Genomic DNA, 12,860 nt, shown 5'->3' on the forward strand with positions numbered 1-12,860 from the left:
ACATGTGGATTAAAATAGAGTATAAAATAGATAACAAATAGAGATAGTTGAAGAACAGATTTAATTCCAGCGTAAAGTTTAGGCAATTCAGTTAATCAGAAGGATACATTCAGTGAAAAGTAACAGCAGTTTTACACTGTTACAAACTGTCAAAGTAGACCCAAGCAGCCAAAATCACCAGATTCTCTAGTACCATTTTTGAACGATAACATTAGTTATTCTCCCTCATGTTAACTCACCTATGATTTAGACCTAGGAACACATAAAGACATCTCTGTATGTTCCTAGACTAAGACTGCCCAGGTTCCAAAACTAGAGGAAATCACATTCAAGTCTGGGGAAATGTTGTGTCATATCTCCAATGAGATGTTTTATTTTATTGTATTTTCTATGCCACTTACAATGATGAAGTAGCATATTCACTACAACAATATTTCAAAGGGCACATGCATGCTACCTCATTGGAGATTTTTTTTTTTTAAACAGTCATAAAAGGTATATGAGTAAGTGATGGATGTTTTCTTGTCACAACAAAACATGTTGTGGTATTTTCAATCATGAGTCATGTTTGAAAATACCTGATTACTTTAAGGTGAAACGAGTCATAACTGAAATACTCCTCCTTATAATGCCCTTTAAGAAATAAATACTAATGGTACTACATTGTATACACTGTTGATATGTTATATAATATTATATAGCATGTGTGGTCAATATCAACATATTCCCTTTACACAGTAAATGTAAAATGTTCTTTCCATAAGTCATAGTATGAATGAGACAATATACAGGGTGTAAAGTACTTAAAGTAAAACTACTTTAAAGTACTACGTTTTTGGGGGTATCTGTACTTTACTTTACTATTCATATTTTTGACTACTTTTACTTTTACTTCACTACATTCCTAAAGAAAATAATGTACTTTTTACTCCATACATTATCTCTGACAACCAAACGRACTTGTTACATTTTGACAGGGAAATGGTCCAATTCACGCACGTATCAAAAGAACATCCCTGGTCATCCCTACTGCCTCTGATCTGGCGGACTCACTTAACACAAATGAGTGTTGTAGTGTGCCCCTGGCTATCTGTAAATTWAAAAAAWATATATATATATCGTGCTGTCTGGTTTGCATAATATAAGGATTTGAAAATATGAATACTTTTACTTTTGATACTTCAGTACATTTCAGCAATTCCATTTACTTATGGTACTTAAGTATATTTAAAACCAAATACTTTTACACTTTTACTGAAGTAATATTTTACTGGGTGACTTTCACTTTTAGTTGAGTCATTTACTATTAAGGTATCTTTACTTTTACTCAAGTATGACTTTTGAGTACTTTTTCCACCAATGACAAAATATTAGCTATTCAATGAGTGCTGTGAATATATCAAATATTAAAAAGAAAATACCTAGTTAAGTTATAAAAGACATTGAAAGCATGAGCACAATGGTACACTGTGTCACATGCTTAGTGAAACAACAACCACCTTTCAACAAACCAATATGATTTCTGACCATGGTGGGAAGTTTTGACAAGAGAATGAGTGGGGGTGGTAGCCCAGAAACCCTCCTCAGATATACCTCTAAGGGAGGGTACTCACACAATGAGTCTGGGAAGTCTTTGAATATAATGTAAACGATTTCATAGAAATCAAGGTTGTACTGAGTGACAGTAATGTCAGGGGGGACTGGAATACCACCTGTTACCACTGCTCATTGCTAGCTATCCATTAAACAAAAACAATAGCCGCCCATTAAGCTAGAAAAATACATAAACGTCATTGCTAACTGAATTCAGATAGGGACCAAAATCATGTCAATCAAACATATAGTTTCAAAGTGAATGCTCTAGCATATATTAGAGATTCGCAGTGTTTGAAAATCCTCACATGAAGATACGCTAGAATCCCTCCCTGTTGGAAGTACAGATGTCTGGATTCAACCTACAGTACAGACCTTCAGTACTTCCTCTGAAAAGAGGTGGAGGGATACACAGGGACATAAAAAGTAGTCCGGGTCACTCTTGGTCCTGTAAGGACATTACACGTCGACGAGAGGAAGCACTTCGCTTCTTCAGGATGAGCTTGAGCTGAAAACAGACGGGACAGGGATAGGTGAGCTGAGATTATATGAATGAAACAAAATGGCCATTTGCAGTCTGTCTGTCTGTCTGACTGCTCACCTGTTCCCCGTGGGGTCCACTCTGCAGCAGGTGTGCAGGCTGGTCGTTCTCCAGGTTGCGGATTCTGGGGTCGGCCCCTCTGCTCAGCAGCAGCCTCAGCATCTCCTCCTGGTGTGGGCTGCCATGGAGACCAGCAGCCATGTGCAGCGCGGTATGACCGTGGGCCTGTCGGTGAGGAGGTAAAGGGAATCATGAAGCTGTGAGTATTGACCAACACTAAGGCAATAATTAGATATGCACACACTGTCGATGAGTCTCCCTTTCTTTTCACTCTTTTTTCACCTTTTCACACACTGCTGAAGATGTTCTACCTCTCCTTTCTCTTTTCATGGAGTCTCTCAGGACACAGGTCAGTTTCTCTACACCTTTGAAGAGCGGACAATCTCACAGCAGCACTGACCTTCATGTTGACAAAGTCCCTCATGTTGTCTAGGGGGGTCTTCAGCAGATGGCGAACCAGCTGGATGTTCCCCTCCTTCACAGCCAGGTGAAGAACAGTCTTGTTACTTTTGATTTCCTGGAAACAGAGGAAAACACTCTATGAAGCCTCCAAAGGAAACCGCAACGTGCCGAAAGTGAGGAAAATATTCAAAACCCATCATAGATTTTTGCAGGTGTGAGGTTGGGTAGACAAAAAGCTGACTAATAGCTCCAGATTTGATTTATTTTCTACCAAAATGAACCATGCCATTCCCTTGGGAGGACYGAGGTATAGATGGTGTTTTCTACTTATTGAGTACTGGCACCTCTTGTAGAACACTGGCTCTAAAATACTAACTCTGGTACGTTACATTTACGTATTGCATTCAGTACCTGGCTGGTCAGGGAGGCTCCGGTGTTGAGTAGCATCTGCAGCCAGGAGAGCTTCTCCTCTGCCAGGGCATGGAGGCTGGCATCACCCAGCCCTGTGGAGGAGAGGGAGGAGAGAGTCTTCATGGTGCCACTGTGGGAGATGGCTGCACAGTGCAGAGGAGTCAGACCTGAGACAGGAGTGGGAAAATAGTTTATTCTATTGTTGTTACTTATTCTGTTGTCTTACTATATAATTTGTCAGATGTCTTTTGAGTAATGGTTGTGCTCTTCTCATTTGACTGGATGTTACCTTCAAAATTGCGAGCCTCCAGGTTCACTCCAGGCCCAATGGAGAGAATAACCTACAAATACAGATCCAAAGATTGAAAATGGTTATTCACATCATTCTGTTATTTATCTAGATTGAGCCCTAACAGATGATCACTTTGGTTGAAGGCAGTGCTGCTGGTTTACCTGCATAACCCTGGGGAAGCCATAGGTTGCAGCAAGATGAAGTGCTGTTTGACCTTTGACATCACAGGCATTTATATCCGCCCCTAAAGACAACAGATCCTGGACGATTTCCGGATGGTTAGCAGTCACCGCCACCAGCAAAGCAGTCTGGGAAACAGGATAGGGGGGGTTAATGCTATTAAACTAAGGCTCAATATGTATGGCATCCACACATTTATTTTAGAGGAAGCATATTTGGGTTGAACTCAATCCTGTGTTCTCTAAAGAAGAAGTGTCTTCTTGGTGCATACCTTCCCCTTGTGTTCCTTGGAGTCTAGCCTTCCCAGCTCAGCAAGCCTCTCTGCTGCAGCGAATGCATACTCCCTCAGGCCCTTGGCTGTATAAATATGCAGAATCCTGACAAAACGAGACAATGTGACAAATTGGTTTCAGGTGACACCTACAGTCGAAAATGTTGTAAAATCTCATGAGACATAAGACACTTTAATTTGCCAAGTTTCTCTTAACATTTTCTCAAACTTAGTCATTTCTACTTTCTCAAAATCAGGTCACAAGCTGATGATACACACACACACACTTACGTGTCTCCGTCGTCATCTTGCCAGGTGGTTCTACTGTAGTCCATCCCTCTGAGGAACATCCTGGCTTCCTCCAGCTTAGTGACATCCATCTGGCCACTAAACACCTGCTGGACAGGTTCTGTGGGGCCCAGGGCCCCCGACGACCAGGGGAACACAGCGGTCTGCAGGGMCCCAGAAGGAACAGCCTCGGTCACTGGACACTCCGTCTGTAAAGTAAAAATATTGCTATCATCAGAAATGCTATAGCACATACTGTTCATGTACTTAATAGCACGTGAACAACAAGTAGTCAAATTGCTTCTGTTCGAGAAACCAGTCCTCCTTACATAATGCTGAGGCATCCTGGTGTCTGGGTAGTCCTGAATCTGCTGTGTGTTGTAGCTGGAGGCCATCTGAGGGCTGTAGGCCGGAGTATGGCTGTAGTCCATTGAGGAGGATGGGCTGGAGAAGTAATTGTTCCCCATAGGGGAGAATGGACCTTCCTGTATGGCCGAGAGGGCTTGGTGCTCATCCATAGGACKCCATCTCTCATACCCCACTGCCATATCTGAGTAGCTGCTGGCTACACCTGGGAGGGTCACAAGTTAACCCATCTGTCAATGTCAATGGAAAAGTATTTGAATCATTTGACAATGTATTTGACCCAGGTCTGGTTGGGTTGCAAAGGGCTTACATGGGTGATTCAAGCAGTACTCACTTGTTGAGGTAGACTTCTCTGGTGTTGACACCTGTTGGGAGAGGACAGTGGCAGTGGAGACACCGGTACTGGTTGTTGCCGTCGAGGAGGTTTCCCTCTTCCTCTTCTGCTCCAGGAGTTTCTTCACTGTGGGAAGAGTGTAACACGGCTTCTCCTTCGGTGCTGTGGAGACAAAGGTGATGTTGCAATGAAAGATCTTTGGTGGATAGTCATGAAGTCGACCGTGACATTTTTTCTCTATTGGGGTGCTTTTCTACAATGGTCTACTATTCTTATCAGACATGTATTACTACAGAGCGACACAGCTAAGGCTGTTGGTATAGTGTTATGACATAATATGAAGTAATGTGGTAATTTTGGATAACGCTTCATTCTTTAGTTTTTGGATTGAAAGGATTGGCAAAAAGAGGCCATTCTCCTCCAGCTCTGTGATTTCCCATGATTCATCTATGATATCATGTTTACTCTTTTTCCCCATCACTTTCTGTTCCATTCAGCAGCCAGAGGAAAGAGAGATAGTGGTGAAAAATATAGGTATCTGAGGTTTCCAGCTTGATATTGCTCGTGTGCAGCAAAACAGGGTAGTTTTCCTCGAAGTCATCACCCCGCACGTGAAAGACAAAGCGACATTTCCACTGAGGAGCATAAACAGGTAGAGAGAGAGCTCTGAGGAACCTATTCCATTAGGAAAACAGGCTGTGAGGTCAGAACTAACAGATAGATTCAATAGAACCACTACAATGTGGAGGCTTGCCACTACACATTTTCTGTGACTCTTTCCTGTCTAGCTCCGTTACGCTGGCTGTGGTAAACCACAACACCTTCCTGTCACTGCTGTGTGTGCCGAGAGCACGTTACAACCCAGAAGTGAAGAGTGAACATATAAACGTGGGCCATGTCTGCTCTGCTGTGTGTCTGGGCTGGCAGCCATAACATAGTGTCTGACTATTAGCATGATGATTCATAAATGTGGTCATGGAGTAGATTGGTTCTCGCAGATATCTCACATCACCTGTCTTTTTCTTGGAAGACAATCAAGCCATAGAAAGGGGGCTTTTTGGGGTGTGAGCCTGAGTTTTTGGTCTAGTTGCAATAACATATTTGAATGGTACAGGAGTCTCATCTATTCCTCAAGGGGATTCAGTGAACATAGGAAGGAGTGATAAAAACACACTTTTGTAGTGCCATCAACACAGTTTCAGTAGAACGTAAAAATCGCTGACTGGAGAGCGAGAGTATAGTGAATGCCTGGTTGAGGGGTGTGTTGCATTTTCACTTTTCGTATCCCTCTCACAACGAGGAAAGTTTGGTATCACTTGAAGCCACTCAAATGGATACAAAGGAGGAACTGCCTTTTTGTTCTGCAATTGTGGAAACTCCAGAAGTTATTCACGTTCTGTTCCTTGTCTCTCTCTTCTCTTGGACCTGAGTTTTACTTGTCTCTCAATTTTTTCCATCATTTATTTTCTCTTTCCTCAGTTTACTGTCTTGCTGAGTAAGGAATAAAAGACAGACTACTGGCACTTGCATAACTAAAAATAAGACGGGAGATGCCAAGGAATTGTAGCTAAACTAAAATTAAACATTACATCAATTACATGCGCAATTTTCATACCTTATAACAATGATTATAAACATTACTGTAAGAGACTCCTATTGTATTATATTATTATTAAAAATGTATTGCTACTACTGTTATAGGCCAAATAAGAATCAATTTGCCAAACTATGACATATTGGTAAAATGAAACTGAAAATGGGTTGTGACCATCTCAAGACCTTATTCCAATGTATCTAATGAGTTCATCTTCATACCATACATCATCAGATACTGTAAAGTGAATCCCCCTACGTCAGTGAATCCCCCTACGTCATTTCTCAACATTCACCACAGTGTAGGAGGGATGAATACTAATAGAGGGGATGCCTCACAGGGGTGAGAGAGAAAGGGTGATCTACACACGGAAGGGCAGCTCTTGCCAGTGGTGCATACTGTAGACAACAGGTGTGCCTACCTAAAAATAATCTCATGCAAATATTTGACTAGTAGTGCATCTTGGGGGATAGAATAACCCCACTACAGATACAGGATAGGCTACAGTCGGGTATTAACCCTTAAATGCAGTCTACTGTCCATGTCCAAAGCCAGTATTTCTTTTAAAACACCCACAGAGAGGGAGAACTGTCCTCAATAGATGTTCTTTGTCACCAAGCAGGCAACAAAGGTCCTAGCTGTAGTCTGTAATATTACCTACATAGTGATGTAGTGCTCTATAAAGCATATTGCTACTTGAGTTTGGGTATAGAATAATGCACGTAGTACTCTACAAGTCCATTTGAACCTAGAGTTACAGTACATCATTAGGCAGACAAATAATTATATCAGTGCAGAAAGTTATTTACATCAGCCTATTGCACTAAACATCTTCAAATGTCGATTTTTACAGTTGTCAAAGTTGGGACGTTAGTTAAACGATCCATGACAAGGAGACAGGGCTGCCTGGGGTACCCTGTCTGAACGCTGTTGCGATGTAATATTTAAATCGCGGAAACCCCTGGCCATTTAGGCATGCGCGTGGGCGGCGGGGATTCCGACGACCTTTCTGTTTACTGGCTCAATATGATACGGTGCCGAGCAGAGAAAACGAATTGAACTTCCTCAATGAGTGTGGCACTGTGTAGACTAATATATTGCATAGGATTGACTAGTATGCTACACTATGTCCGTCGCCGGCAGTGGCACTCTGCGCAAAATCAAGTTCATTATTGCGTGTGTAAAATAGCCTATCCGGATTCCCCCTTCACACCCACGGTTAAAAGGTGAACTGAGATGTTACGAATATGGGCGAGGGTTGAGAGGGTTTCCCCGCTGTCTGTTTTCAATACGCAAAAGTAGGCTATTGTTTTCATCATTGCCTGTAAATGTTGACTTAACTTCTTAATATTAACGTTTTTAACAATCTCACATTAGTTTGATGCACTCAATTGTATGATATGATATAGGCCTACCCACTTTATAACAACCCTCATTTCTTTTGAATGTTAGTCCTGACTTGTAGGCTACTTGCCACTTATTAATCAAAACAATGATGTAACTTAGACATTAGGAATGGATGTTCAAAACTGAGCAGCAAGAGAATGTAAAAAATAGCTTTTGATTGTCAATGACACAACATCCGCTATATGATCACAATATTCGTATCTAGGCTTATTAGTAGCCTGCGAGTCAATGTCATATTCATCATCAACATAACAAACACTCACATTTCTGCCAGTGCATGTCAGAATCCCTTTTTCTTTGTAGCACCTTGTCAGCTCCTCTTGGTCCAAAATATTTGATGTCTCTTCTTCAGGGTTTGAATTCGCAGCGGTTCCTGGTCCTGCTGTAAGTGTCAGATTTGTGTGTCTCTTCTGTCACAGGCTCGTTATAATCTTGCTACTATGTACACACATAACACGTTGCCGGTGACGCCATCTCCATTTCCAACACCACGCCCACTATAGTCTGTGAACATTGGGTGCGCACGAGCACCACATCAAAGCGCAGCGCAACGCTCCACTTGCTCAGAGATGGAGGGTGAGGGAGGGAGGGAAGAGGAGGGCGTAGACAGAGATAATATTTGTTATGTTAACCAACTGACTTTCCAGAATATTTTCTGAATTAACAATGTATGTTCTGATTCAAAGTGTGGGGATGATTTTGGCTACCAGGTTACCTTCTAATTTGTTTGTATGTGTTTTGTGTGTGTCAGTGGTGATTTTAACATGTGAATCTTGGTGGGGCAAAAAGTGGTATGCATGCCAGTAAAGCCACTACACAACACAACACTAAACAATACATTAATTGCAGTTTAACGGTGACAAACTGTGATCACAAACGGCCTACATAAAGCTGTCCCAACAGCAGTCCCAACATCTTCCCACTGCTACACCTGGCTATGAGCGGAGCCTTGTTTGGCAGCGAAACAGTCCATTCAGCCTCATTTACTGCTTTAAAAAAACATAGATGATATGGCTGACTTGCTGAAACCTTAAAAATTAGGTTTCTAATGACAATTGAGATGTACAAACTATGAAATAAGGGGARGACAAGCGTCGGTAGCCATGAAGTGCTTTGAAAGGCTGGTCATGGCTCACATCAACAGCATCCTCCCGGACACCCTAAACCCACTCCAATTCGCAAACCGCCCCAACAGATCCACAGATGACGCAATCTCAATCTCACTCCACACCGCCCTTTCTCACCTGGACAAAAGGAACACCTATCGACTACAGCTTAGCATTCAACACCATAGTGTCCACGAAGCTCATCACTAAGCTAAGGACTCTGGGACTAAACACCTCACTCTGAAACTGGATCCTGGACTTCCTGACGGGCCGCCCCAGGTGGTAAGAGAGGGCAACAACACGTCTGCCACGCTGATCCTTAACACTGGGGCCGCTCAGTGGTGTGTACTTAGTCCCCTCCTGTATTCCCTGTTCACCCACAACTGCGTGGACAAACACGACTCCAACACCATCATTAAGTTTTCTGACAACAGTGGTAGGCCTGATCACAGACAACGATGAAACAACTTATAGGGAGGAGGTCAGAGACCTGACCGTGTGGTGCAAGGGCAACAACCTCTCCCTCAATGTGAGCAAGACAAAGGAGCTGATCGTGGACTACAGGAAAAGGCGGGCCGAACAGGCCCCCATTAACATCGACAGGGCTATAGGGGAGCGGGTCGAGAGTTTCAAGTTCCTTGCTGTCCACATCACCAACGAACTATCATGGTCCAAACATATCAAGACAGTCAAGAAGAGGGCACGACAAAACCTTTTCCCCCTCAGGGGACTGAAAAGWTTTGGCATGGGTCCCCAGATCCTCAAAAGGTTCTACAGATGCACCATCGAGAGCATCCTGACTGGTTGCATCACCGCCTGGTATGGCAACTGCTCTGCATCTGACCGTAAGGCGCTACAGAGGGTAGTGCGAACGGCCCAGTATATCACTGGGGCCAAGCTTCCTGCCATCCAGGACCTATATAATAGGCGGTGTCAGAGGAAAGCCCATAAAATTGTCAGAGACTCCAGTCACCCAAGTTATAGACTGTTTCCTCTGCTACCGCACGGCAAGCGGTACCGGAGCCCCTAGTCTAGGACCAAAAGGCTCCTCAACAGCTTATACTCCCAAGCCATTAGACTGCTGAACAATTCATAAAAATCGCCACCGAACAATTTACATTGAACCCCCCCTTGTACACTGCTGCTACTCGCTGTTTGTTTGTTACCTATGCATAGTCACTTCGCACCCACCTACATGTACAGATTACCTCAACTAGCCTATACCCCTGCACACTGACTCGGTACTGGTGCCCCCTGTATATAGCATCGTTATTTTTATTCTTATTGTGTTACTTTTTATTATTACTTTTTATTTTAGCCTACTTGGTAAATCTTTTCTTATTCTTGAACTGCACTGTTGGTTAAGGGCTTGTAAGTAAGCATTTTCACGGTAAAGTCTGCACTTGTTGTATTCGGCGCATGTGCCAAATAAAGTTTGATTTGATTTGATAAGAGGCAATCCGTAATTTCGATTAGACATTAATGAGCGAACTAGGACAGTAGTCAGTATAACAATTTTTTTAGCTCTTTTGAAATGTACAGCGACAGAATTCAGAATATAGGCCGTACAGTGTTCTCCCTGTACACCACGTCAGAACCGTAAGATAAATAAAGGGGCATATAAGCAGACAATGGAAGCTCTTACAATATTCAATGATAACATTTCTCTAAAACAGCTTATAGGCTACATGTGCACCACCAAGTCAGAACAGTAGGCGAAATTAAGAGGGATAAATAGACCAAACTATTAGGGTGAGGCACATGGGCTACTAACATCTTACTACACAACATACATATAGTATTACTTTCTTAGCTACAGTATACATATCTCCCTGACATATTGCATAATTTATGCAGCAGCATACAATACATTTTTGGACTCACCTTGTTGTTCTGTGCTCAACAGGAAGGTGGCGCGGTGGTCCTTCATGTACAAATTCATGTAGAAAGAGAGGGAGAATAAGAAAGAGATTTCCTTGATGTAGTAGGAATCTTCCTATATGCCATCATCARGGACTACTGTATTATTTAGAAACCTTTAGTTCCTCTTCCTCTCCACTGCAGCGGTTGGTATCTGCATGAGGAGGACATCTAACTGAACAGTCTCATTGGCTGCTTTGGTCTCAAGTCAATGAGAGGAGGGGAATCCAGCATCAAAGCATACACCCACTATTCCTTATCAAACTGWTAAGCGTCTACATGCATGCTAGGAAAGACATGAATCTGGCTTGTCTTATTTTAGCACTAAGTGTTTATATTGACATGTTTAGCATTTCTCAGGCATGGTTGAGATCAAGTCCATTTGAACTCAGGTTATTGGGGAAAATAATTAAGTCAGTCATTTATTTGAACAATCTGCATATATTCTTTAATTCAATGGCAATTTATCCTAGATTGACAAAATCGAAGGGTTATTCAACCCAGAACCTTTAGCCTGCTATGCCTCCAGCATAGTATTTAATAATTCTTTATACAGCTGATTCAGTGTGTTTTTGTCCTCATGGAAAGGCTAGGATGCCCTCTAGTGTCTGTTTGATACACTTTAATACACTTACCCCATCTAGTGTAGTGCAAGCTCAACTACCACTTTCCTCTGTGTTAGGAGGGCTGAGGAGCAGTCTTGACAAGGACAGTCCATGGAGTCTTTTTAACTTCATGAATTGAATTGAAGTCTTAATTAAGATGCATGATAAGTATCATTGGATGGTTTGAACTGTATGATTTGGAAATAAGGTGGCATCTGTGTAGCCTATCCCAACTTAGACTTTTTAAAGAATATACAACTTTTTATCAGCAAGTTACCTATGTTCACAATGGCAAATACACTTTTTATTAAATGAACACCCACAACCTCCTGTGAATTATTATTTTATAGGTGACCTTTTTCACTAAATAGTCTGAAGGGAAAAGTTTCCAATCAAGCTGCTCCATTTCTGCGCTACTGTAATGTCAGTCAGATGTGTATACCTGCTGTTTGTAGACAAGGTGGACACAATGATGAGTTATCATTGTTGACTGACGAGAGTGTTACAGCAGGTGAAGGGCCTCAGTAAGTGTTACTGACTCATTCAACATGCTAATCCCTGATTCAGACAGAGGCAGTATCCACTGTAACAGAGACCTTCACTGGTAACACCTTCAGAGGATGGAGAATACAGTGGTTCCTGATGTATGGAAAGACTCTCTCAGTGAAAGTGTGTGTGAATGTGTGTATATGTGTGTTATTATCTGGGTCAGAGAATGACAGCTTTCCTCTGTACCAGTCCAGCTGCACTCTGACCCTCTTGGGTTTCTGTCTCACGGTTAGGCGATCAAGTCTGTGAACACGTGGCACCATTAGAGCGTTACATACCTATCCTTTCAAAACCACGCACCCCAGGATCCTCTACACATGCCGAAGTCTCCCTTCCTCCAGCAAGACTATGTGATCACACCAACGATCCATCCTGTACTGTCCTCAACCTCATCGTGTGTTCCTGAGTTAAAGCCCTCAGAGGCCAGGGCCATTGTATAGTCATCAAATCTCTCTGGGTTGTCAGGAAGTTGCAGTATATCATCAGACAAGATTAGATGTGAGTTTGCAGTGCTGGGGTCTAGAGTCACTGGAACTGAACAGAGACAACACAAACATACCATAATGAAATAAAATTGAGGTAGGGACATAATCTTATTATTCAGCATAAATTTTATTCACTAAGCATATTTCTTGTTTTCTGTGTTGGAACATTTTAGTGGCGTTAACGTTTTATCCCAATTGTATCTAATATTCACTGTATTGAATTCTTGCCTGCATCTTCTCCCAGACTCTATACTGCAGGTTACCCATGTGCTTTGCCACATCAATCAGTCCTRCTGAAACCCTCTGGTCCGGAAGTGTGCACTGGGTTCTGGAAGAACAGACAGGAGTCAGTGGGGTTGGATACTGAACCACTGAGAAGAGAGAGACTGGAGGCAGATCACTTACCTTTCCAAGGTGGCACTGTAGTGCTGCAGAGAAACAAAATACATTTGATCC

The 12,860-nt window shown here is 42.4% G+C and overlaps 1 protein-coding gene and 1 long non-coding RNA gene across 4 annotated transcripts in view; one reads left to right on the forward strand and one right to left on the reverse strand.

Annotated features, from left to right (window-relative positions):
* Positions 1–12,860, forward strand: part of LOC139023739 (uncharacterized) — a 183,684-nt gene that overhangs the window by 81,028 nt on the left and 89,796 nt on the right. The window lies entirely within an intron of this gene.
* LOC111959086 (NF-kappa-B inhibitor delta) lies at positions 45–8,135 on the reverse strand. The gene is made up of 11 exons (XM_023980515.3): positions 8,003–8,135; positions 4,739–4,900; positions 4,368–4,609; positions 4,042–4,247; positions 3,751–3,856; positions 3,461–3,607; positions 3,297–3,348; positions 3,008–3,174; positions 2,595–2,711; positions 2,195–2,359; positions 45–2,101 (listed from the first exon to the last, which is right to left on the reverse strand). Exons 1-11 carry the CDS (start codon positions 8,016–8,018, stop codon positions 2,030–2,032), a joined length of 1,452 nt encoding a protein of 483 aa, XP_023836283.1. The 5' UTR covers positions 8,019–8,135; the 3' UTR covers positions 45–2,029.

This window comes from Salvelinus sp. IW2-2015, linkage group LG35 (assembly GCF_002910315.2).
Source record: "Salvelinus sp. IW2-2015 linkage group LG35, ASM291031v2, whole genome shotgun sequence".
In the NCBI taxonomy this organism is placed as follows: domain Eukaryota; kingdom Metazoa; phylum Chordata; class Actinopteri; order Salmoniformes; family Salmonidae; genus Salvelinus; species Salvelinus sp. IW2-2015.